The sequence below is a fragment of the Lonchura striata genome, chromosome 1 (assembly GCF_050655825.1).
Source record: "Lonchura striata isolate lonStrDom1 chromosome 1, ASM5065582v1, whole genome shotgun sequence".
Lineage (NCBI taxonomy): Eukaryota > Metazoa > Chordata > Aves > Passeriformes > Estrildidae > Lonchura > Lonchura striata.
Window position 1 is genome coordinate 105780211 of NC_140703.1, and position 26595 is coordinate 105806805.

A 26595-nucleotide genomic window follows, 5' to 3' on the forward strand; every position below is an offset into this window, starting at 1 on the left:
GTATATGCATAAAACATAGCCTGTGTGTAGAAAAACTTCATCTTTTCCTCTCAGGGAAATCAGAAAAGGTAGGTATATTGTGGGGAAAGGTAAAAGAAACTTGCCTGTTTTTCCTCAACATGCACACACTAAGCTCTGATCTGCAGTCATAATTTTCCTCCCCTCCCTGGTTTAGGATGAGAGTGGGAAGAAAGAAAGGTGCCTTTGCAAGATAGCTTTTCTGTCAGGCTATTTGCCTTTTCTGTCTAAGTGACCATCTCTTGTCTTTGCCTAGTAAGTAGATCCCTGCTGTGAAATCCCTTGTTTGCTTAATTTATGTAAGAGGTTAGATGGAGTAGCTGTTCTAGTAAAATGAGCTGGAGTCAGTTATCTCCAAGATAATTTCAATCTCATGTTTATCTGCCTTGCTTAATTTTATTAAGGAGTTAGATGTACCATGCTGTAGATACTGAAACAGTCAATGCATGAACCTTAATTTTAGTAGTAGCTCGTAATTACTAGTGTGTAATGAATTAATTGTATCTGACCAGTCTTTAAAATGTGTATGCAAATACACAGTGTGTAATGTAGCTTGTTTTAAAACTTAAGAACAATGCATTCAGATATGGAAGTTGAATTTGTCTTGTTAAATTGCTGCATTTGTTGTTAATGTTGGTACATTTGCAGATCAAAAGTGAAGTGAACAAGCTGTACAAATTGTTGGAAATCGATATTGATGGAATTTTTAAGTCCTTACTATTGTTAAAGAAGAAGAAATACGCTGCTCTGAGTGTGGAACCAACAGGAGATGGGAAATACATAACTAAACAAGAGCTAAAAGGGCTGGACATAGTCCGGAGAGATTGGTGTGATCTTGCTAAACAGACTGGAAAGTAAGTTGCTTTGTGGCATTGTCTTCTTTGCTGTGTTTGAAACAGTAAACATTTGTACTTACTTTCCTAAACATTTGATACTGTGTTTCCTGAAAATCACAGTTGATAACTAACATCAGTGTTAGGACTTAGCTGATTTTTGGAGGAGATGTAAACTTTACCTTCTGCCATTGGTAACAGGTTAGACCTGTGCAAGTCCAAATGTCTCTGAATTTCACTCTCTGGTTTTGTGTCTCCTGTGGAAGCTGTGCTTTTGAGTTGTCAGTGTTGTAAATGTCATTTAATAAACCAGAGCTGAAATCTTCTGAAGATGATAGATGCTGTCAGCATTTGGAGTTGTAAGTTCTAGGTCAGATGTTTTATTTCCTAAAGAAGCTGGTGCTCAGCACTTTCAACACCCTCTAAAAAAATTGGAAGTGCACTGGGTGCAGCCTGAGGAGGTGGTCCCTTTTCCCAAGACTTCTTCTCTTTCCTTTGCCATGAGACTTCATTATGATGGATACTTGATTGATGGTTTATTAATTGTTGTTACATAGGGCATTTTAATGCTTTAATTCAGTAGAAGTAATACATTTAGCCCCATAGAAAGAAAATTAGAGAGAATGGAGAGGTGGTCATCTGGGTGCTGACTCATTGTATAATGCCTCTTGAAAACCTAAACAGCTCATGGTCCAAATGTATCCAAAAATGAATACTTTTCACATCTGTAAAAATACACCACACACTTGCTTACTGTTCTTAAGACTTGCATTTTCTAAGAAAAGATGCATCATAATAGAAGCAAATTTTTCCAAGTTAGGAATGTATTAGTAATTAAAGCTATACAAATGTTGGAGAGTGTTCTTTAGTGACTAACTCTTCTGCAGCTGGCAGATCTTCCAACCACATTTTGCAGCAATAGGCAAGACTTTGCTTACTTGGTATGTTCTCGTCTCCCCCATCTTAAGATACCTGCTATGGAATAATAAATGGATAAATGATATGGCAGAAGAAAATACCCATTCCAAATCATTATTTAGCATTAGAACTATTGGCAATAATTTGCTTTTAGTTAAATAAGTAAATAAATAAAACGCAACATAAAATATACCAGTAAATTTCTGTAAATTTTTCTTCAGACTTCATCCTTGGGCTCTTTAACATCTAGAGAAAATCTAAGAGAAGAGAAGATTGTGTCTGTTGTAATGGTTTTACACATGCCAAGCTTTTCTTAATTATTGTACTATTTTTGCAGCTATGTAATTGGTCAGATTCTTTCTGATCAGCCCCGAGACATAATTGTGGAAAATATTCAAAGGCGACTTATAGAAATTGGAGAAAATGTGGTCAGTGGTCAGATCCCAGCAAATCAGTTTGAAATAAACAGGGTAAGTGATCTTGCAGCTCTTTCCTGTCTCAGAAAAACTTTACTGTTCCTGAATATATTGACTGCTGACAAAAATATTTTTAATCTTTACAATGCTGTGAAATAGCAGGAGTTTTATTAGGTACTGAATAGTTCAGGACATGCTGTGAAGATCCTACAATTAGAGGGGAAAAAAGCCCTACTGGTGCTAGAGGCTTCAGAGTAACACCTTTGTGTCTTGTCCCATCCTGCTGTTTACCAGGCTCATTCTGCACTTTGAGAATGATATGATGTTTTCAGAAGTTCTTTCCTAAGCTATTACTTTATATTTCAGGCTTGAAATGTATAAACTGAAGAATGCAATGGAAAGTAATCAAATACTCTGTTTTTTAGAAAACCCTAATAATATTTCCTTAGAAAGCTCTGTATAAAAAAGCTAATAGTCGTTTTGAGACCTGATTCAAGAGTTTCTTGCAACAAGAAGTAAAATACTCTGCTTTGTCTACAGCAGTTTTAGCAGCAGCATTGCAGGGGTTTTTTTGTTTGGTTGTTTTTTTTTGGTTTTTTTTTGTGAATCTTCAATGATAAAAACTGTATTTTTAGCTTCAGAGACTCCCCTTTCCTGTTGGGGGAGGTGTTTCATCGATGAATTGGGTATTACATGCCCCTCTTATGCTTCTAATAGAAGACATCTATCAACTGTCTATCCAAAGTCTGTTTCTTTTGCCAGCTGGACATCTGACTGCTCTGTAAGACTGTGTCAATCAGTTAAGAAATGTACTCAGGTTGTCATATGAGTGTGGAGAAATCACTGAATTTTATGGTTGGCTTAAAAAAATGATGTTCTGATGCAAATCTTCTAAGAGCACTTAGTGTCCCTGTAAGAGATACATATAGCAAAATGTTCACTTTAAATTCCTAAAGTTCTTCTGTTTTACTACCTCAGGAAAAAACATATTTAACTATTAAGTCAAATGTAGAAGTTGTTTCTAAGAATTGTGATGACAGTAAATATTCAAATATAGCATTTTATTTTGTTTAAAGTAAAAAGTCACTGTGGAATTTCAGTAGTATGAGATACACAGAAATATTTAAATTCAGTTATACCTCTTGCTGCAGAACTTGTTAGATAGTCAGCTACACAATATTATTCAGATTTACTCTATGACCTTAATGGAACAGGAGTAAGAGGGTAATCTCTGGCTCTGTTTTTGTATTTTGCATGATATTATAATCTTCACTTTAGTTTAATTTTAAAACAATTGCATTATGATCATAATGCTAATGCATTTTTGAAATAGTAATTGTAAAAACATCCTTTTGTTTTATTAATAATAACATTCATAAAATTTGAAGGACTACTACCTAGAGCTTAATAATAATGGTAAATATGTTTGTTACAGTTTTTTTATCTTGCTTTGTGTTCGAGATGAACTTGTGAATAGTAGAAGGATGAAGATAGTTGCTATGTAATCTTGTCTTTTAAAGTTCTGAGCTGTCCATCACTGAAGTAATAGATTTTTCTCATAGTTATGTTTCTGTTTTCCCCTCTGATATTTTAGGCATTGACAAAAGATCCCCAGGATTATCCTGACAAAAAAGCCTTGCCACATGTGCATGTTGCAATGTGGATAAACTCTCATGGAGGCCGAAAGGTGAAGGCAGGAGACACAGTGTCATATATCATTTGTCAGGTAAAAATGTCTTTTTTTATAGCTAAATAATAGGTATTGTTTTGAGATACAGCAAAAAAAACCCATCTCAGCTCCTGGGAAAATGTGTTTTGGCATTTCTTTTTGGTGAGGTAATCTTATATTTTAAACCAGTCAGTTTTTTATACTAAATTTAGTTTTATAGAGCATTGATTAGCTCAGCAACTATTTCCAAATAGTGACTGGTAAAATCTCCCTGAATTAATTAATTTTTTGAAATAGGCATTTAAAGAAAATGCCTAGTCTTCATTTTAAGCAGAAGAAAATTCTGGTGGTGGAGAACCTTTCGTTCGTGGGAAGATAATTGTTGTTGGTTAAATAGTGTCATTGTTTTTTCCAGTCTCAACCTGTGTCTGTTCAGTTCATACTTATTGGATCTGGTGGTACCTCTGATGTATAGACTGGGAAATTTGAGCCACTTTCTGGTTTCAGGTGTTTATCCTATAAATGCTTATCACTATTTTACAAATACATACTCCACTTCGGTTCTGTAAATTAAAAAAAAAAAAGTGTAGGCTGAGTTAGATGGACCAAGGGGTCTTTTAGGCCAAGCTGATGAACTTGACAATGTGACTATTTCAGCTCCTTCATTATTTTCAAACCAAAATTTGTATTTGACCTAATTGAGAGTTCTTAGCCTGGCACCCCAAAGCTGCCAAGACTTTTGAGAGCTGGGCCACGGGTGCGGCTGAGCAGTGGCACAATACAAGAGAAGAATATACTTGTTGAAAGAAGGGAGCTGAAGGAGTTGCATTGTAATTATTTTTGCAAAGCAGCTGGATGAGCTGAATAGTCCTAAATTAATTTTGTTCTGAATACTAAGTTGTCTGAAAGGAGTAGGAGGAACCAATGGCTTGCAGTCTGTCTTTATTAGTGATGGGTTTTCAGTCCATGGCTGCTGACCCTGTTGAAACCAGTAGCTCATCTTAAATGAAAAAATGAAGGTGTCATGTATTAATGCATTTGTTCTATTTTGCTGAAAAAAATCAAAAACGAGATTGTACTTAGCAAAAAAAAAAAGCTCCCAAAACAGTTGTGGTACTTGGCCCCACCCTGCCGCATTCCTAAAAAAAGTTTATGTCTGTTAAGGAATCTTGCAAAAATACAGCTTTATGTTTTGCTCTAAGATTTTTGACATATATTAAGAATTATATTTCCTTGGGCAGTTGAGGAGTGGTGTTACGATTTAAATGAGTTACATTTTCCAAGAGTACTGTCATCTTAGATCTGATACTTAATTCCTTCATGTATATTGTTTTCAATTTAGTTATTACCTTCCCAAATTGAATTATTTTCTCCTTATCTTCCTCTTTCAAGTTGGAGAAGGATATAATGTATATTTTAACCTCTAAGTGGTGTTTCTCTCTTAGCTTGAAATGTCACCATACATTTCTTTCAGTATTTCTGAATATTTTAGAATTTCCTCTTTCTAATCAATGCTGTTGCCTCTGTTATTTATTCATATGCCAATGAGTGCTGGTCCATTCTCTGACCATTCATTCTATTAATTTCTTTATAGAATTAAAGAATATAAATTTTCTAGCAAAACAGATATAGTTTTGATATCCACGACTTAGAATTGCTTGTTGTGCAAAATGATAATGCTGGTTTAGTACAAAGTGAATCCAAAATGCATGCCCTCTGTGTATTTTTAACTGGGCTGATGGTTACAATGTGTTTTCATTGTGCATTTCAGAATTGACAGATGGGACTGTTTACTCTGTCTACTCGTACTGATTTGCACGTGTAGGCTACAATAATACAAGCTGGTTTTGCATTCTTGAACTTGCTAGTTGATGCCAGCATCAGCAATGCAGTTTTTTTACTACTGCTGGATTTGTATTGGATGCATAATAAATCAACCAAAAGAGTGTGTAACGATTTTGCATTAAAATAATGCATAATATTTGAAGCATAATCCTTTTGTATAGACTTTTTTCATACTTTTTTTTGTATGTGTCTCCTTAGGATGGATCAGATCTCAGTGCCAGCCAGCGAGCATATGCTCCAGAACAGTTAAAAAAGCAAGAAAATCTTAAAATTGATAACCAGTACTACCTGTCACAGCAAATACATCCAGTAGTTGCTAGAATATGTGTGCCCATAGAGGGAATTGATTCTGTTCTTATTGCAACATGGTTAGGTAAGTATTCTAAATTCAGTTTATTTGAAGAATTTCAAAATCCAAAGTGAGAGGTTTTAATGTACGTTTCTCAACAGAAATGCTTCAACAGAAACATTGAACAATTTGAACAATAGCTTGTGTTATAGAAAGCAGTGTGGGCTCTAAGTGTATTTATGACTTCTGCAGAATAGTATTTTTTCAGAAGGTGATCACTAACATGAATTTAATCTTACAGTCCCTGTACAGAATTGCAAAATCTGCTTTTCAGAAATGATAGTGCTATTGCATGTCTCTGAGATTTTCTTAAGTTACTAAAGGAGTTCTGGAGTGTGCATCTGAACTAATATTTTTCCAGAGAGAAATGCTGGGATCTCTGGCATCTTCCCAGGAGGAAAAGCGTCATAATTACAATGAAAGAATACAAATTTTTAATAGGATGTAAGTGAAGACTTGATTGCTAGAACTGACTTAGTGGATAACAGAAACATAAAATCTTAGCAGTTTCAACTGCTTCATATGGAGGAATTAAGTGGTCCCAAAACTAAGAAGTGCTGTCAAAAAAAAAAAACAAAACAACTAATGTTAGCGATCCATGAAATCAACAGTTTTAATTCAAATGAGCAACAGGGAATTGCTGTTGTTAGAGTTGTCTAACAATTCTTGTTAGAGTTGTTTTTCCTTTTAAAAATATGTCTAATAATTAGAATTAGAGATTTTTCTGCCCAACTGTGATTGCCTCTTTCTTCTCTATTCCCTGGGCTTCTTACCTAGAAAAAATGAAAGGTTGAAAATGTGTTTACAGTTCTATTGGGTCTCTGTTCTTGAAAATGCTATGCTCTGTGTGTGTATTCCTTTTAGTGTTGTTTCCTCCCCAGAAGTGATTAACCAACAGACTTGCCTGATCTACTTGATAAACAGTGATTTGTAACTCACACATACTTCATTATTTTTAAAACTATTGCTGAAGGGCATGAAAAAGTTGTTAATCTTGCTGGCTATGAAATTTTTGACAAGGCTGCCTTTTCTCTAGGAGAACTTCTTGGAGAGTTGCACTGTGTCAGTTTAATAGTTTGTGCTATGCCCGTGTCTACAGAAGTTCAGACCTGCAGATTTTACTTAGTTCAGAATATTTCAATGCTCAGAGGAAGCGTTAGTTGTCAGCATTTTGTGTTTAGGTAAAGGAGGCCAAAATCCAGGATTTGGCCAGTTAAAAATCACCTGGTAGCCTCAGGACCTTTCCTCTGTGTAACTGCATCTCTGTAGTTCCCTCAGTAACAGCTGATTAGGAGACTGTACTTAGAATGTGTGCGAGAAAGATGCCTTGCTGCTTCTCAGGAAGGAGGATGATAATCTTGAAGGATCTTAATCTCCCAAGACAATCCTTGTAACATGCAGCTTTTTCCATCTCCATTTCTGAGTTGTTGAAAAGAGGTTGAAGACACAAATTCTGCTTTTTCTGAGCAGCAAAGGTGTCTCTTGGAGGCATTTGATGTTCCACATGTCCTCAACAGCTCTCATGCTTTGAGAGCTCCACACATGCAGGCTGACCACACAAATCATCCTGTTTATTATGTGGCAAGGCCTTGGTATCCAACTTTCCCTTGATGTCAGAGCCGACTGTGTGGTATGCCTGACTGAAAAGGTCAAGCACTCTTGGTTAGGTTGAAGTGGTTTAAAATAGGCAGCAAACTTGTACTTCATTTGGGTAAAAGACAGGAATGATTTCTGAAGCTAGTTTATTTTTATTGGCAAAGATTGTCAGTCTTGTAGAGTTAAGCTCAAATTCAGAGCTCTTTATCCGCAGCAGGTTAGATTTTCAAAAAAGTCTGGCTTCCTTCAGACACCTAAATTAACTACCAGATCTTAAGAACTCCGTGCCACTTGATAGCACCTACTGTTTGCAAGTGCCTGTGCTGCTTTTTGCACTGTAGTACGTTCCAGATGAAGATTTCTTTTATGGTCTGTAATAGCATCATGCAGCTGAGAGTTTATTAATAGTCCACAATTGTCAGTCTGAAAACCTGTATGTATCTATTACAGTCTTAGATCTGAAGTGTGTTCAGTTTGACCTTGCTGTACAGTCAAAATTTCATCACCCTCTCTAGCGTTGTTTTCTTGGGAAAGCTTAAATTGTGCTTGAGGGTAGAGTCATTCAAGACTTCTGATCTGCTTAGGTTTTCATATACACCAATTGATCAGAGCTGTACATTAGTCATTGTAAGCTGGAGTTATCTAACAGGGTTTTTTAAATGGTACTGGAGGTGCAGTCAAGTGGTTTTCTTTCATAAAAATCAAAAATCATTTGTAAGATAAAGAGTACAAGATACTTGAGTCCAGCTTAGTAAAACAAGCAAATATGGAAACTGTTTACTGATCTGTGGTGCTAAGTTGGGCTCTTTTACTTAGTATTTTCATCATTAGATACATCCAAATTCCATTATTTTTTCCATCTTGTTGCAAAAAGGGACATTTTCCTGTTCTGAAGGATACGTAAGCATCATATACATGGACCAAAACCCTGTTGCATTCTCACTATGCTTATCTTCTTCCACTGATCAGATTTATTGTATTATGTAGAATATGTGCCTGTATAGGGAGAATGTTTGTAGAAAAAAGATCTTGGCTGCATGTTTAACAGAATCTATAATAATGCGTGTTTATGAGGTGAATGTTTCCTGTCACCCTGCTAGTCTGAGAAGATAAAATTGAACTCTGCTAGGGAAGCTTGGCTCACATCAAAGTGCTGAAAAGTTCTTTGTACTGTCTGTGCTCAAAGCAAGTAATTTTAAATTATATTAGACACTGAAGAAGCAAATAAGGCAACTTAAACATTGCAGAGAACCCATTTAATGTCATATTTATTCGCTATGGAATCAAGTTGGAACCCACCTTTTGTTTTGGGGCATTGTAGGAGGTCTGCTGAGTGTTTGAGAGATGGAAGTTCATTGTTCCTAAAAGAGAGTCTCCTGGGCATACTCCTGTATTCACTCTCTTTGTCTTCAAGTTTCTGAGGAAACGCAGTGACAAGATGAGGATTGTCTCAGTTTGTAAAACTACATAAAGTCTACAATCTAATCAGCTATATCACTGAATAAATCTGGTCTTCCTAAATCTTGGAGACCTTACTTCATCCTTAAGATATCTGGCTTTTAAACTGGAAGAGCTGTATGTCACAGCAATTCTCTCACTGTATTTCAAATAAGGTTTTTTTGTTAATACCTAAGTACTGCTCCTTGTCTCAAAGAAAAGTTACATCTTATTTGTGTGTTGTCAGAAATAAGCAGACTTGGAAGCAGAGTTCTTTAACCATGGGACTTCTGTAGCTGTTAATACAGAATATTACTTTCTTCAAATGATGGAAGTTGATGACTACTGTCCAAGACAGTGTCATGATGTTCTAAATGAGACAGTATCATGATGTTCTGCTGCCTTACAGAGGGATGTGCACATTGGTGCTCTGCAGATTGCTTGGCATTGGGCATTTCTTAGAAAGTCTGTCTGCTTTTAGGGAGTCATTACTGGGTCCTGATGAGGCTTGTCATTAGGAGTACTTCCCAGTTCTGTTCCCTGCTTTCAGGTGGTGTCTATGTATTAGCTGCTTCTTGTAAGGAAACACACCAACACCAAATATATTGGCTTTTTCATTTTATTTTTTTAAAATTATTTTTAGAGAATCGTTTAGGTGTCTTTAAAACAGTATGTAGGAGCTGCACAGACAGACTCTCCAGACAGAAATCAGGATGGATGCACTCCTTGTGGCACAAAGAATTTAGCTCAGGTTTTGACTTTTTTGTTGTTTTGTTTACATTAGGGAGTGAAGTGAAAGGAGAATAATGAAAATTAAAATTAAAGTCGTGACAAAAGTTCATGACAATACAGTAACTAGCCCTACAGCGTGTGAACTTTGCGGCCTAGCTGGGTGTTCTGAGATGCTCCAGACCCGAGACGCGTTAAAGCGCGTTGAAATGAGTAAAAGAAAGTGCAAACGTGAACGAATAAAAGAGACGACGCTAAGATGAAGGAGTAAAAGAAGCGGTTCCGATGTGAGCGGGCAACCGAGCGGCCCCGCGCGCCCCGCTGCAGTGCGCGGCGCCGGCCGCGGGGTGGCAGCACCGGCTGCCGATTGCCCGGGTCCCCGGGAAAGGCGCCGGGAACTGCCGCGGCCCCGGGCACCTGCGGCTGGAATGGAACGGCCCCGGGAATGGCCCCGGGGACAGACCCCGGGAATGGCCCCGGGAATGGCCCCGGGGACAGACCCCGGGAATGGCCCCGGGAATGGCCCCGGGAACTGCCGCGGCCCCGGGCACCTGCGGCTGGAATGGAGCGGCCCCGGGAACGGCCCCGGGGACAGACCCCGGGAACGGCCCCGGGAACGGCCCCGGGGACAGACCCCGGGAATGGCCCCGGGAATGGCCCCGGGGACAGACCCCGGGAATGGCCCCGGGAATGGCCCCGGGAACTGCCGCGGCCCCGGGCACCTGCGGCTGGAATGGAGCGGCCCCGGGAACGGCCCCGGGGACAGACCCCGGGAACGGCCCCGGGGACAGACCCCGGGAACGGCCCCGGGAACGGCCCCGGGGACAGACCCCGGGAATGGCCCCGGGAATGGCCCCGGGAACGGCCCCAGAGACAGACCCCGGGAATGGCCCCAGGGACAGACCCCGGGAACGGCCCCGGGAACGGCCCCGGGAACCCCTGTGCCCGCGGGGCAAGGAAGGGCACAAGCGACCCGCAGAAATGTTGCTGTTAAAATACTGCGCTTGGTAAAAATCTCTGAGCGTTTTTTCAGGTTCTTGAGTGATCTGCTTTGCTTGCCATTTGGTAATGGTTTTAATAATTCTTTTAAATAATTCAGGAACAAGTCCCTGAACTTAGTTGTATTTGTTAGGTTGGTCACTCTGCGCGTTTGTATTGATGCAGTGCTTTGTCCTGCATCCAGCCTTGTCTTTTTGGTGAGGTGATGAAGCTTTAAAGCTTACATGCAGTGCAGGTAATTTAATGGTAACCCTGAAGACTTCTCCCTGTCAGACTAAGTCAAAGTTGCTTTGATTTTTATTTTTTCTTGATGCCATCAGTGTTAAAAAAAGAGTTCAAAGTTCACTGATTAGTCTCATCCTATTCATTTAAGAATTACCAAAACCAGATATTATTTTTTTTTCACCACGCAATTAGGTAGCCCCTGTTTTGTGTACCGAGTAAAATAACGTGACCAGTGTGACCTGGTCCGAGAGGATATGAGGTAGGTGCTGAAATGGATTAACTGAACCAACTAACTATTCCTGAAAGGAGGTAATAAATAAAATAGTTCCCAATTCCACAAGATAATTAAGGTAGGCATGTTCTTTCAAAGCCTGATTTGTAGTCCCTTTTATTTCACTGTGGCTGTTTGCACACCAAGACTCAGATGTGTGCTTGGTTCAGGACAATGTTTTTTGGTTGTTTTTTCCAGCCAAAACAGCTAAGAAAGTTCAGAGATAGGTGTGATTTAAATTCTCACAATATTTTTTTTTCTGTTAAATTAATATAAAATGACCAATACTTGGTCACTGTTTTTGACTCAGTTTTGGAGAACTGCAGTTGACTGAAGACCAGAATTTGTCTCCTTTTGTCTTCTAGTGAGCTACTTTGCTCCATACTTGCATTTGAGAAACAACCAAAGATTTCTAGCTGAACTGTAATGGTATCTGGATCAGAAAGTTGGAATGATGTTTCTCATTCCACTTCTGAACTCAGAGTAAACTGAGAATTTTTGTTTTCACCATTGCTATCTTAGATCCAACCTACTGCATACTTGGATTTTTTGCAAAATCTGAATACTGAACTCCAGTTCCCTTTCTAAACCTATTATCTACTACCTGTGTGCTGCCTATATATTACCAATCCTTCTATTAAAAAAAAAAAAGGCCAGAAAAAAAACCCTACAGTCTTTTTTTGGGGATACCATGTGTATTAAAGTGTAAAATATGCTGTTAGCAGTGTATTTTGCTTTTGCCTTTTTCTTTAAAAGAATAGTGGAGAACTGTATTAAAAGTCTAGAAGCCTCCTGGAGGTGAATTGTTACCTTTCTGCATTGACATTTTTTTCTTTTGGCAAAATTGGGAAGATTGGATAAATTTTAGTGAAACCCATATTCTATCAAGACCCACATAAACTTATTTGGCAATGGAATTTTTCCTGGTGCTTGAATTTGTTTTAAGACTGCAAGATAAGAATTGAGAATAGTGGTGTTAAAGTCAGACATATAAAACCTTTTATGTAAAGACAATCTGCCTGTACAACACAACTGCTATAAGTGAAATAATATTTGTGTAGCTTAACGGAATATTGTTCCTAACCATTGTCTTTAAATATGGTACATTTATAATAAGGTGAAGCTTCACTTTCTATTTGTAATCTTGGTTACATTTTTTATTGGAATTACTACTTTTTTAAACTGAAATTTATACAGGATTTGGTTTAATACATGGTAATCTGTTACTTGGATTAATGTCTGTTAAAAATATTTTTAAAGTGCTTCTCTGATCTTTTTGTTTTACTACTAAAGTGAGCCATAGTTTTCTGAAGGTTTTCTCCTACATGCTCATTCAATTAAGTATTTTTTTTCTGAACATGTGTTTTTTCCTGAAGTTAGCAAAAAAAAACCCTGTAAATGAGATGCATGCACTTTTAAAAAGTTGCACATGACAAAGGATGACAGAACTTGAGGATTTTATTAAGTTTACTTTGGCAGTCTTATTCCTAGAACAGTGAACTTCGTTCTTGCTTGCTTATTTACTTATTTGTGGTTGAATCAGTATTTCTGGGATCTCTTTTGTGTATTTATTTGTTTAAAATCTTGAGTTCTGGCAATCAAAAATAAAGCACTTTGTCTCCTGCGCTGCGGTTTTAAATGCTGCTGCTGAATTTTAACCACTGCATTAGATTGAAACCTCCATGCTGTTAACCACTGAGCCAAAATGAAATCGACCACTGCATTGAAATCAGAGTTGGCAGTTGTGTACGGACTTGAAGGAGTTGGTAATAGCAGTGCACCCGTGTTACTTTAATGGGGTTTTTATTCTCTGTTTTTGGTATTAATGGTGCCATTTTGATTTAAAGACTGTTTCTTAATAACAATGCACATTTTTATTGAAATATTTTCAATGTAACTTAAAAAGGGAATAACAATAAAGCTATCCTTTAGGAGTGGTTTCCTCAGAAACAAAATGTTCTCTTGCATACTCCCATGATAATGCAGCGTGCTTGTTTTATTTATAAAGCAATCTTGCGTAAGAAGATAAGTAAGATGATTCCTTCATGTCTCCTGAACCTTTATTCATGGTTAAAAATTGTAGAACATATTTATGTTTTATAGAGGAAGTTTTGCTAAGGAGAGATTTTCAGCTTCTGAATTTACATTTTGTAACTTTCTTTTGAATCTGCTTCACCAAGCATATGAAAAATAAGCCTGCTTGCATGGTTGACCTCTTAGTCTTTTGAAATTTTTGTTTCTTATTAATAGGACTGGATCCCTCCCAATTCAGAGTCCATCACCATTACCATAAAGATGAGAATGATGCCTTGGTTGGTGGCCCAGCTCAGCTCACTGATGAGGAGAAATACAGGGATTGTGAAAGATTCAAGTTTTGCTGCCTCAAATGCGGAACAGAAAATATTTATGACAATGTCTTTGATGGTTCGGTTAGTTGGTTTTTTTGTTTGTTTCATTTCTGTTCATTGGTGAGAGAGAAAAATGCTTGTAGAGAGAACAGCTTTTCAGATAGGATTCAAATGATGTAGCAGAAGATACCATATTGTTTCAGTCCTGCTATTTATAGCTTTGGAGCAGATAATTGCTGATAGGATAGTGCTGAAATATTTTTCCCATTTTTGCATTTCAGCTGCGTCGTCTCGCAGAACGTGTAAGATTATCTGGCTTCATTAATCTGTTTGCCTACAGTCGTGAATGATTGTTGCTGTTACTTTTTAAAGGAATCCTTATCTTAACACCTTAGTAACTTCTAGCTCTCTGTTTAATAAAACTTTTGTGTAGCAGTGGCAGTTTCTTATCCTAAATCATATTAATTGGAACAAAGTGCTTTTTAAACTTGTGTTTATCTTGCTACATCCCACCTCCCTTCTTGAGAGTAAGGTTTTTCTATCTTATCTTTCCTTCTGTCTCTGTGAATTGAATAAAAAGTCATAGGGGTACATTCTTGTTGAGAAGTTCTGCCAAAAAAATGTATCTCTGACCTTGGATCACAACTTGAAGTGGGGCCAAGTATTTAACTGTACAGCATGTTATGTATGTATTAGTCATCGGCAAATTAGTGAGCTTCAGAGTAGTAAAAACCTTGAAACTGAAAGCAAATAAATCTTTTATCTAAATTAAAAGTAATTATTTTAAGTTAATTTGGACAAACAGCAGATGTTTTGCATTTTTTGAATCAAAATAAAGCAGTCTTTGGAAGCATGTAAGAGGAAAAGACACAAATCGAGAGATACTTTGTGAATCCTTGACTTTTTTTCATCGCAGCTGTAAATAAGGCAGTTAATTGCATATGACTTGACAAGTTGCAGATGGGCTAACTGGAGAGTAAAAAAAATATATCTCCATCACCAAACCACAGAAGAAATCTGGAAACTAAGCCAAAAATTCCCTCTGTTTCACCTGGAATTAATTAGTGTTGTGAGTGGAGGTTTAGCCAAGATGGCTCACAAGAGCTAAGTCTTACCTTGCAAGAAAGTTTTCTGAAAGCTGTATGACTGTCCAGCCTACCAGACTGCTGTTAACATTAGTGAGAATTCCACAAACTTAATTTTAGCTGTTCACACAACACTTCCAGGTCCTCAAATTTTAATGTCTGGTGTTCAGAAGGTTTTTAAAATAAGGGAATGAGATAGTGCAAAACTATAAGAGCTGTTCTTTGAACTTGGAGAAAGCAAAAGATGATAATGTGATTTTTCTTTATGTATTTTGTCCCTACAGCCCTCTTGGTAATTTCATAATTAGTATCTATAAGGTTGATTTCGAAGTTCTCAGTTCTCTGATCTATGGACTGAGGCTGAAGTTTGTCTCTGAGAAAACAGTAAACCTGTTTTTTTGCATGATTTACCCACAGATTTTTTTTTATTCAACATCTCTTTCTGAATTATTAACTTAGTGGTGTATTTTCTAAAAGAGCTTTCCTTAAGAGCAAAATGAAGATATCTCTGCCCTGCAGTTTTCCCATATGGGTGTGGCCACCCACGATGGGAAGAAAGAAGGCCCAGATATCATGGGCCCTTTAAAACTGTTACTTTTAAAAATATATGTATTGTATATACAACTCCCGTGGTAACTTCTGATTCCATCATCTGTCATAATGGTGCTGGTTTTACACTTCTGTTTGCAGGGGCGATTTATTGAACCCAGCTTGCAAAGATGCAGCAAGACAGAATGTAAGGAGCCTCCTTTCAGCTATGTGGTTCAAATGAACAACAAGTTACTGTTGGATATTAGACGCTACCTCAGAAAATACTACAGTGTAAGTATGCAGAAAATACTCTGTTGTATGAAATGAGTTTTTCAGGTAGTGATGAGCTTTTTGTGAGTGTCATGTTACCCTTTTTTTTTGTATAGTGAAGGTAGTAGCGTGCAGCATCAACCCCCAACTTTCTGAAAATAAAACAATCAGTGAATTAAAAAATCAATTTAGAACGTTTGTTTTCTCAGTTCAACCTCAAGATAGTTAGATATATTTACATTTTTGTAACTGTGTGTGTCAGAATTATTACAGATGTAGTAGCTCTCTGTTTTCCAGATTTTTAGCCAGAGTGCATTATCTCAATGCTTTTGAAAAAATCTGTGAAGCCTATCAAATATGTAGATATTGGTTTCTCATGTAATTGAAATACGATTCTCTTTCTTCAACTCAAATTGACATATATTGTCATACATTGTGAAAAGGAGACCTGAATATAGCTCTATAAAAATTCTTTGAAGGACTGTAGGAAGGGAAATACTATAAATCTTTCTTAATAATGATTGGGAAGAAAAAAAATGAGGAGAAAGATGGGTAGTTAATTAAATTGATACAATTCTCTTTTTTTGAGGGGTAGTGCAAGGTCCAAAGTGCCAGTGGTAGTGGTTGGCTTTGTATGGCTTTTTGGGGAAAAAAGGTGTAATATTTAAAATTCCTATCTTCTCAATGTCCAACATTAGGACAAAACCCACCATGCTTTTAAAATTATATAGATGTATTTTGTATTTCTAATATGCTAGAAGCATTATATTTTGTGAATTGGCATCTAGCTATTTTGGTCAAATTTTCTTAGAGAATCTCATGCTATTGACTGCGTGCTTGTTTTTATTGTCCAACATTGCCTGCTGGCACAGCTGCAGGGTGGACATAAATTTTGAAGACATCCATAACCTTTGTGTGCTCATAACTTTTGATACACCCAAAAAAGTAAATAGTTTTTGAAAATTTGGCCTGTACCAAATTTGAATTATGTACCTTATTTATTGTGTGTTTTCTTAAGTATTACAGAATTCTTTTGCAAACAGCAGCTGCAATACTAAGAATTATTACTGTGGTTTAATATTAAGTTTAAGTATATTAAAGTGTATGGTTTGTGTTATCTTTCTTCTATACTAGTTCTTACTGCAATTATAGGTGAATGTTTTCTAAACACTTTCCTGAAAGCATAATAATTTCTGAAGATAAAAATACTTCTTTTGAAGATCTTTGCATCAGAAGGAGCACAAAACTTTCTAGAGCTATTTAAATTTTAGCATTATTTTCCAAGGTAGAGGCATATTGTTCCTTTCCATTGAAGTTAAAGATGACTTGGACAGGTGAAGTCACCAAAATGTGAGATCTCATGTTACTTTATTGCAAAGTCCAACTGTCTGCAAAATCATAATTATATTAAAGTGTTATTAAATAATCGGTCTAAGTAATATATTTACACTGACTCTTTTTGTATGAAAAATGGTTTTTAGATTTAATGTACATGCATAATGATAATACAGTGCCACATGCTAAATAATTTCAGGCATATAAAGTGTTTGAGAACATGTGCAGAAGATACGCAATAGTAAACTTGTATGAAGAAAGATGCCTTTAAGGGCAGAAGAAATTCTTACTGCTGATAAGAACAAAAAGTGATGTAATGTTTTTAGTTCTGTTTTTTAGTTGGTTGTTTTGTCTTTTTTAAAAACCAAGCTAGGAACCAAACTGTAATGTTTGAATACTGAACATTGTAATTTACTTACATAATCTATAAAGTATCTTGCTACATGGTATATTGGATAATTAAGATATCTAAAAAGAAAAAATTATTTGTCTATGTAAGAAATGCTTCAGAGGTTTTTTTAGTAGTGAGAATTTACTTTTGAACTGGTTAGCTATAATAAGGTTTAAACCTAGTTTTTGACTGTGGAATACATTCAGATCTTGAAATGTGATATTAATTTCCAGATTGCACATTAATTTTCTTTTTACAAAAGGGCTTTTCATGGAGTTGGGCAAGTAAAGTTTTTGTACTGATAGCTCCTAAAAAATCAGATGCTGAGACTTTTAGTTTATTTCTTTCATCAAGTACTTGTAGTGGCTATATAACAGCTGGAGTTGAAATTAGTGTTTGCACTAATATATATAATCCTATAAGCTATAAAGACACACCGAGAAGTATTATGGCAAAGAACTGTCTGAACAAAACATTTAATGAATCTTTCAGCCTCTTATTAAACAATCTCCTATTGTAGTAATTGCATCTGAAAGGCACGGAAATACCAATTTGTAAGGGTCAAATATATTGTCACTTCATTTTAAATTTTTTTAGATACTATTTTGTTTATATATTCTTCAAATGGCACTTAATACAAAACATAAAATGCAAAAATGAATTTTTTTAACCTGTAAATAATGAGCTACCTTTTATGAAGACAGCCCTATCAGGAGCCTTTCAGCCTGATCCACAGCTCACTGAGATGAATAAGTGTACTTTTTTTCAGTGAGCTTTGAATCAGACTTTTTAAAAGTGTTTAACTGTTCAAGATATTGCTTGTTTTTTCCTTTAGACTATTGAAATGTTTTTTATGTGGTTGTATAAATTTAGGGGCAGGGAGGAGTGCCATAAAATCTAAAAGTAGAAAATCTACTGCCCTTTTTGGCACATGAAACTGTGTTAAATAAAAAAATACAACCATGATATACAACATTCCTTTAAAAAGATGCAAATGTAAGTGCATAAATAGAATTTTGAGAGCCTGTTACAATCCCATTGTTTTTGTAAATTACTTGCCTTTATATGAAAATATCTGCTTCTGCAATCGTTTTTTGCTATGAAACATTGAAATGTTTTATATTTGACTTCTAAAACATATCTACCATTGCTCCAGTATTTACAGATTTCTTAATGGTATTAACAATATAAATTTTGATAATCTTACTCTTAAATGTAAATATATTTTTAAATAGATTTTATTTCTTTTGAGAAATGCATTTATTCTATGAGAGATTGATCCTGTTGTGTGCTTTTTTTTTTTTTTTAATTCTGCTTCAGAAGAGCAAATAGATGAAAAGAGAGAGAAACGCTAGCTAATCTAAATTGGGAAATGAAGAGGGCTTTTTTAAGCATGAAAATTTCATCATCTTGTCAGCTGGCAGAATGCCTGCTGTGTGGATTCACAAAGGCTAAGAATTACACTTTCATGAAATTTTCCTCACTAACTGCCCTGGTTAATTTGAAAGATAACCCACTGTTCTAATTCATTCCTCAATTGGGCGGTGCAGGTTTTATCTTTGATCTGACAAAGCATTTGTGTTAATCGTTTTGGCCCTCTACTAGACACTCTTGGGATTGTGCTTTTACAATAAATGTGTCTGTGATAGCTCTTTAGTCTATTATACTTACAATAGATCCATAGAACTGGTAATTAATTCTGTACTGCTTTGGAAATGGGGAAGAATAGGTGTAGCTCTGTCAAGTGCTGCTGGGAAGTTTGTTTAGCTAGTTCATTTTTGAAGTGTTACCCTCAGCCATCAATGAAACATCCATGCTAGGGGAATGGGTAAAACTGAAATATGCAAGCATAAATGGAAAAACTGACCAACTCTTTTGCTTAAGCAGGGTGTGATTTCATTTATAGTAAGTGGATCTAATTATTAAGTTGGAACCTGTTTTGTGTTTCACACTGGAATATTCAAATGCTCATTTTTTAACACTTTGTAAACAAATGCCAACTCTTATATCCCCTTTTCAAAACTCCTGTAAAAGTCAATATTCGTGACAATAAAATTAATCCCACATCTTATCCAGCTGTTGAGGTGTTAGTTTTGCCAGCTAAAAGGAATTCAATAAAAGCTCCCAATATCTTCCATATGTCATTTTAGCAGTAGCAACATTCATACAGAACTGGTTATACTTGGAAGCTGGTGTCCCTGAAAGAGCAGGTTTTTAATCTTTTTTTTTTCAATTACATGTGTACACCTGTAGTATTGTTAGTAGTATCTTTATAGGCTAAAATCTGCTTTTATATAGATGGTCTTTCTGTGCTGTCTGATTAACAGTGTGTGGAATCTGTAGAGCTCTGTGTGTTTTTTCAAAACACATAGAATGATGTGAACTTTAAATGGTTTTTAAAAAATACTGAAAAAATCTTGGTCCAACCTGTATTGCACTGTTTTTGTTTCAGAGTCTTTTTTCTACTGGAGCACTGTAACCCACAGGCAAAAGGGAGTCTGAATGCTATTGAACACTGCTAAATAACTTTATACTGTTCAGCTGTGAAAATTCAGTGTTCAATAGCCCTCAAAATTTCTCATTTCTTACCTGTGGTGGGGTGTTCTACTGCGTGCACGTTAGGTCGCAGTATAAAAGCATCTTCAAGATCTTTGAATTACTTTATATATATATATATATTGCTGTTCTGACTCTTGTATATATGTTCAAGGGATTTGCATTAGTATTTTGTGCACTTAAAAAGGTAAAATATTTATAAATGAGATAACATTATAAGAGGCCATGGCATTCACACAGGTTTTGGGATTGTGTGGCATATTTACTTAAGGGAAGAAGGATGACAGGGCTTGTTCTGAACCCAAAATTTCCCACACCTCTGTGAGGTGCATTGCCAAGAACCCACAGGTGTACACCACATGAACAGGTGAAAATATGATTGTAGATGATGGTGATGACTTCTGTAATCATGTTCTCACAAGAGTCATGCATTGAAAGTGTTTTTGTTTGGTAGGTGGGTAGGGATAAGAAGTCCCTTTGGTGTGAGGGAAAGGTGTCTTGTAGTGGTAATAGTACAATATTTTATTTATTGCTGTGCTAAGAGTACTAGAATTATATGGGCATGTGATGAGGAGTAGTTAGGGCCAGAATTGTGACACCAGCTGATGTAGTAGGCAGAATCAAATGGCTAGACTCTACCTTCAGATTAACTCCAGGGATTATTTTCAGTCCTTTCTGTATGTATGGAAATAGGTTTCTGAGTCTTTCCCAAGTTTGAACTTGTATCAGTGTCATTGTGCTTTATACATACGGAAACACAGATCTTTATGTTTAGTACTGAAGGCTTCCAAGTCAAGGCAGAATTGAGAGTGACTGGAATGAGAGAGAAAATATTGATGTGATTCCATTCACAGTTTACTGGGAACCTGAGAGAGAGAAGGGAGTTTGGCACCAGATTATCAGGAATTTCTTCCTCCCCTCCACACTAGTATTTTGTGACCCTCTCCTTGATTGAGGATGACAGATGAGTTTTGTTTGGAATTAAGTTTTGGTCAGCTAGGAGGAAGTTAGAAATACCTTGGTTATTTGAACTGGGCAGTCAGTATTCTACCATATGAAAGTGTAAGACATCTGTCATAATTAATGTTTATTGCATAATGAAAGGTAACCCTTTTGGTCATGGTGTGTAGTGCATTTTGGGGATGAGTAAGCACTTATTTGTCACAGCACTCATTGAGTCTGTTAACTGGAATTGATTCACTGTTACTGCAACTTCTCCATGATCTGCCCTGGAAAGGAATTGTTTGGTTCAGACTTGCAGCATCAATACAATTTTTAGTGAAGTGTTTCAAAGTAATGATCGATGTGTCTTTACAAAGGGTTTTACTCTCCTCACTGGATTTTACCAGCCATCATGGACATGCATCCATCTCGCTGGTGCTTGAGAGAGGCTGAGTATGACTCTATGCACTCCAAATTTTAGCCACTGAGAAGGAGTTAACATAAGAAGCAGTATCTGTACTTAGTCCCCAGTCTGGTACCTTGCCAGAGAAGGCTTAATGACACTAGATATCTCTGTCAGCTCTTTGTAGAAAAGGCTCCCCAGGCTGGCCACCGCATGGATCAGGTTCTAAGAAATGTGGATTGCTTCAATAGAGTAAAACTAACTTTGTAATTTCCTCTGTAGGTAGAATGCAGGAATGTAAGGACTTATTATCACAATAATTTGTCTGCTTAGGCTTATAAATGGTAGTATTGTGAACGCCGTGTTACAGGAAGTGTGCCCGGAGGTAAATATGGTCGTGGTTATGATTGCCACCAAGTGTGTAATGCTTACCTAGGTGATTGAATCACTCATCTAATAACAAGATGTTGCTGTCTTCAGAGGATTACAGAAAGCGCAGTCTTTGAAGGTACTCTGTTGGAACTGATCTGTTGCCCCGGTCAAAGCAATGATGAATTTCAGCAACACTTGGAGAGCAGGTTTGTGCTACAGTAGAGGGATGCAGTTGTTGCTCAGTGTATCTGATCTGGCTTTAAACTGAGCACAAAGTGTATAGCTTTGGTGTACTAGTAGCAGCATTTGTTATAGGATTCTATAGCCAAGAATTTAAAATCTTGGGCAGATCTGTGCATCCTGTGGAGAGATCTGCCACAGTAGCATTACTGGTGGTGCTTAAGAGTGAGTGAGCAAATGTGTCCTCCTTTGGATACCTTGGATTGACAGAAGTGCTACAGATACTATATGGATTTGGAGGATTTGCTGCTTTTGAGTCTATTTTAATAACAAATAATGACTCACAAGAGGGTGTATAAAAAAATCACTGGTCTTGAACAGATCGTTGTTCATCTTTCTTCTTTTTACAGGAGTTTTAGAGAGCTGTTTTAAATTATTTTAGGTTTTTATGTTCAGTTTAAAGTTGATGGAAAATTATCCCACTAGTCTATAATTAAAGACATTACAAGAACGAAAAGTCCAGGTAATCTAAATAAGGAATAAAGTATGTTTAAAACCTCCAGTTCTCATAGAATTCTGATGTAGTTAATGCCTTATGCTGTAGTAATGTGGACCAACAAATTACTGAAATACCAAACCAGATTGAGTCTGTATTAGTCTATAGAACTTTTAGTAGAGGCAGCTTGCCAGGAGATGACGCAAGTGCACAAGTTCTGTTGCTTTTGAATTCTTAATGCTGTTATGTATGTGTAACCAGGAATTCTTACAATGCCCAAGCACCTTGCATCCATCAGGACAACCAGAGTTAAAATCTGGTTTTCTCTGGACATTGTTCCTTCCGTTAGAATAAGTTTGCTTGATGTTCATGACCTAAAAGTGATGTTCTTATCAGAAATGTTTTCTTAGAAGTCACTGTTGATATGGCGATTAATGGTCAAATGCTGATTTTAGAAGGTGAAAATTACTTGCTTTAACCCGTTTTTAAACCACCCAAAACCTCAAGTGGCACCATCTGTGGTAATTCAGAATTGAATGGGCATGTAAAAAGAAAAAATATGGATTGTTTTGTAATAACTGAAGTAAATCTCTCTTATCTATCCTAAAGTTTCTCAGTCTTTATCATGATTTTTTTTCCTTCAGCTTCAAAAGTAAGCTTAAAATAAATTTTATGGTATTTGGGAAATCAAAATGTTTCTCATTCAGTCGCCTTCTTTTTGTAAACAGTTGTTTGATGCTGTCTTCCATAGCCTACATTCCTAAAGATAATTGAATAAGAAAATCATGGGGTTTGGAGGCAATGGAGGGCATACATTAAAAACTTCATCTGTGTTTGCCCTAAAATGCTTTTCCTTTTGGCATATTGGGAATGGCTTTTTCAGGTGTTTATTGTTCTTCTGCTCTTAGATGTTAAAAGAATTGCTTTCATTTTTTCTGGTTTCAAACAGTTACTGTTGCCAAAAATAATTATAGCAATGTTCAGTCACTCTTCTATTTCTTGATAAAATGCTCTTAGAAAAATTAAATAAGGTGTTCCTCAACAGAAGTTATTTCAGTATTCAAAATCTCGTCACAAGGAAGCTTTTTAGTTAGAAGATAATGTTAAAAACTTTGATTTAACTTTGTCTAAGCAGCTGTTTAGTTCTTGTAGATGTTCAGTATTTGGTGCAGTGAGGGAAAAATGGGTGAGTACATCAGTATTTCAGAATTGTACTCATCAAGTGGGGAGCACTTCAGACCTTTCAGCTTGGTTCCTGGAATTAAGTTTATATATGTGAAAAAGCCTCTGAGCAATGAATCTGGGCAGCACCATTTAGCTAAACTCTTCTGCCTTCATGTGCTCATTCATGCACTATAGGAAGGGGAAAGTGACCCTTGAGCTGGGTGAGACTTATGGGGAATTACTCATTTTTCATTTATGGTGGTCAAGAGAAGCAGAACCAGCTATAATGCAACAAATTTTCTATAAGTTATCCTGTATCCTAGGAAACACCATGGTCAATTTTTGTAGCCTGTGCTGTGTTAGAGCTGACATTTGTTCCTCTTCTGACTTGTGAAACCTGTAGTTCTACAGGTTTGTTTGGAAGGAATAGTTTTAAGAGCCAGTAAAGTTTTGGATCATCTGAGATGAAGAAGTGATGTTTACTCGGTCTTAATTTAGACTGTTCAGATCTGCAGGTAGAAATGACAAATATTGTTACATTAGACATGGCTTCATAGAAGGGTTTTGGATTTGCTTCAATGTCTTGCTCAGAAGTCAAGTCAAGCTATGCAGAGTCTGTTTTCTGCAGAGTATCAGTGTTTTCTGCAGAGGATATGTACAAGTGAAGTATTTTTTTAATGTCCAGGCATTAAGGAAATAACTGCTTTGTATGCCTGCTTTGGGAGATAGTGTGGTGTGAGAACCCCGGCCTTGCTTTGGGGCCTCATGTGGTGGTAAAATTCCTCCTCCAACCCGTGCTTCCAAAGAAAAAGCTCCGCAGGCTTTAGCTGTTTGGTCTCAAGGCAGTTTATTGCTAGTTATCTAACAGATTATGTTCTTGGACTGCAGCTATTTGATCAGCGGCCTGGGTAGAGGCACACACACCCCCTGACATCCTCTCTGTCTGCTGTCTTCTTCGTCTCTCTCTCCGCCCAGGGCTGCTGCTATCTTTTATATGATATATTACGTATAACATGTTTACAATTATTCCCCAATACCTACTACCTACGTTGCCAAGTGTTTTTCTACTCTAAACCAATCTGTGAGTGCCAACATCACCAAGAGCATGGAGGTAAGGAAGAAGAAGGAGGAAGAACAGGATCAGCCCACTTTCCTCCATCTTAGAACTTCTGACCCCCATGTACAAAGTGAAAACCCCCCTGTACATGTGTTAAAACCCCCCTGTACAATACTTAAAAAAATTTCCCCTCTACTTTGTAATTACTTTTACTATACTATCTAACCTTTTGTGATTGCTTGTTCTACCTCCAAAGTTGGCAATTCATTCCATGGCTCAAACTCAAAATCACAGCTGTTTCTCAGTTGTCTGCCAGGGTCTAGAATGCTTCTGACCAAGGCCTGGAACCTCTAAAAATGTCTGAGAGACATTTTGAGTTCCCACAGTGTGGTTTGAATGCAGAACCTTATTCCAGTATGTGTAGCCAGATAGTAAAACTGTGCTTCAAAACAGTTGTTGGCCCATATGTGCTGTGTTGGTCTGTAGTCCTGCTGAAAGTCTTAGAACAGTTTAATGACAGTCTTGTTCACTTTGCTCTGTATGGAGACTTTCAGCTATCCAGCTATCTCCAGTCTAGGTGTTGGGCTTTGAATCCATCAATGTAACAGAGAAACATTTCAGAAGTCTTCTAAAGGTGTGCCAGATTTCTACATGAAAATTAAGTCTCTGCAGAATTTGACAAGTAGATGTTTTCCTTTTTCCTGAGCAAAGTCATCAGCTTTGTAAGGGGCATCTGCAAGAGACATCAGAAATCTATGACTATCAGTAAAGCTCTCCAGACAGGAATGTTTATGCAGTGGCTAAAATTATTACATCCAAAAATAAGAATCTTGGTTTCAGGATTGTAGCAGGTACTCGCAATGCCTTGCATGTGTGACTTCCACCTCTGATATAACAGTACAAACCAAATGTTGATGTTTAAAGATGGGTTTGTTTTTTATGCTGGACCAGAAACAACATTTCTTTGTCTTGTCTTTTCCCATTCTGTGTTGGTGTCTCCAGGTCAAATGTGGACGATAAGAAAGTATGAACTCCCAAATGGCTTTATCTAATTAATACATCTATAAATATCATCCCAGACATTGATTTATCTGGCATTTTTCTTGTATTCTTTTTTCATTTATCATTTATAACCACCTGTCTTAGAAGATTGTATACATGCACATGTGGGAGAGCATTTTTGTAACAATAAGCTGTCCTTTCCTAGTGCAAATTTGGTCTACCTAACAATAATATTCCTTTTACCCTCATTTCATGGAAGTTCCTCTATTAATACCTTCATTTTGGATTATGTGTATTTATAGTGTCTTTTTAAAGATGTTTTCATTAGCAACACTTAATTTCTGCACTCTGACTTGAATGTGAAGTATTTAACATCTGCATATTTTATAGTTGGTATGTTTTAATTGTTTAAATTTTTAGAATTTACTGGATTTGGAAGAATTATCTGAAAGGACAAAACAGGAGGTGGAGTCAAGTGGAGGTGTATCCTCATCAGCTCTGCAGTCAGCCCCCATTCCTTTGAGTGCAAGGCAACCCAGCTGTGAGGATTGCTGGCCACACTCACTCTCATCAAGAGAGAGAAAGAGGTGGGGGGTGGGGAGAGAGAAAATTAGCAAGACAAAATTCCTTTCTATCAATCCTGTCTTTACACAAATTCAGACTTCTGAGTTCCCATACGTGAGTGTGTAACTTAATTTCCAAATTACATGATGAAAGCACATCTGTCCCAAAATTAATACCTCTTGAGAATATCATAATTGTATATACTGAAAATAATTAGTATCTGTAATTTGCAAGTCATAAATGTCTAATTTTTAGCGAAGTTGTTTGTTTCCATTTAAGATAAATTCTCAATTTAATATCCAAAGCAACATTTGACTATACTACAAAGGGGCCAGAATTGTTTAAAAAGAGAACCCCCTGGCCCCCCAAAATACAGAGGCACTAAATTGCATCTGCTGGGTTCTGTTGCAGAATAAGATGTTGTATTTCTGCAACAAGTAATTGCTGTAATAAGTTTTTACTGGACAATATATTTTTCTCATACTAGGGCAGTTCATTCTGGATGATCTTGCAGTAGAGCTAGCAGATACCAAGCTACCCGTTACTGACCACCTATCAAGCACAAAGATTGAATGTAGAATTTGAATTTGGTAG

General features: G+C 36.8%; 1 protein-coding gene across 5 annotated transcripts in view; it reads left to right on the forward strand.

Annotated features, from left to right (window-relative positions):
* The window catches only part of POLA1 (DNA polymerase alpha 1, catalytic subunit), a 181877-nt gene that overhangs the window by 69540 nt on the left and 85742 nt on the right, over nucleotides 1-26595 (forward strand). For all 5 annotated transcript variants that reach the window (XR_014956792.1, XM_085585343.1, XM_085585352.1 and 2 more), the window contains exons 29-34: nucleotides 667-872; nucleotides 2107-2239; nucleotides 3780-3911; nucleotides 5898-6072; nucleotides 13556-13734; nucleotides 15429-15560. Coding sequence is in view for 4 of the 5 variants with exons in the window: in XM_085585343.1 (XP_085441469.1) it covers nucleotides 667-872; nucleotides 2107-2239; nucleotides 3780-3911; nucleotides 5898-6072; nucleotides 13556-13734; nucleotides 15429-15560 (957 nt within the window). In the remaining variant the exon portion in view is untranslated. The remainder of the gene's footprint in view (nucleotides 1-666; nucleotides 873-2106; nucleotides 2240-3779; nucleotides 3912-5897; nucleotides 6073-13555; nucleotides 13735-15428; nucleotides 15561-26595) is intronic.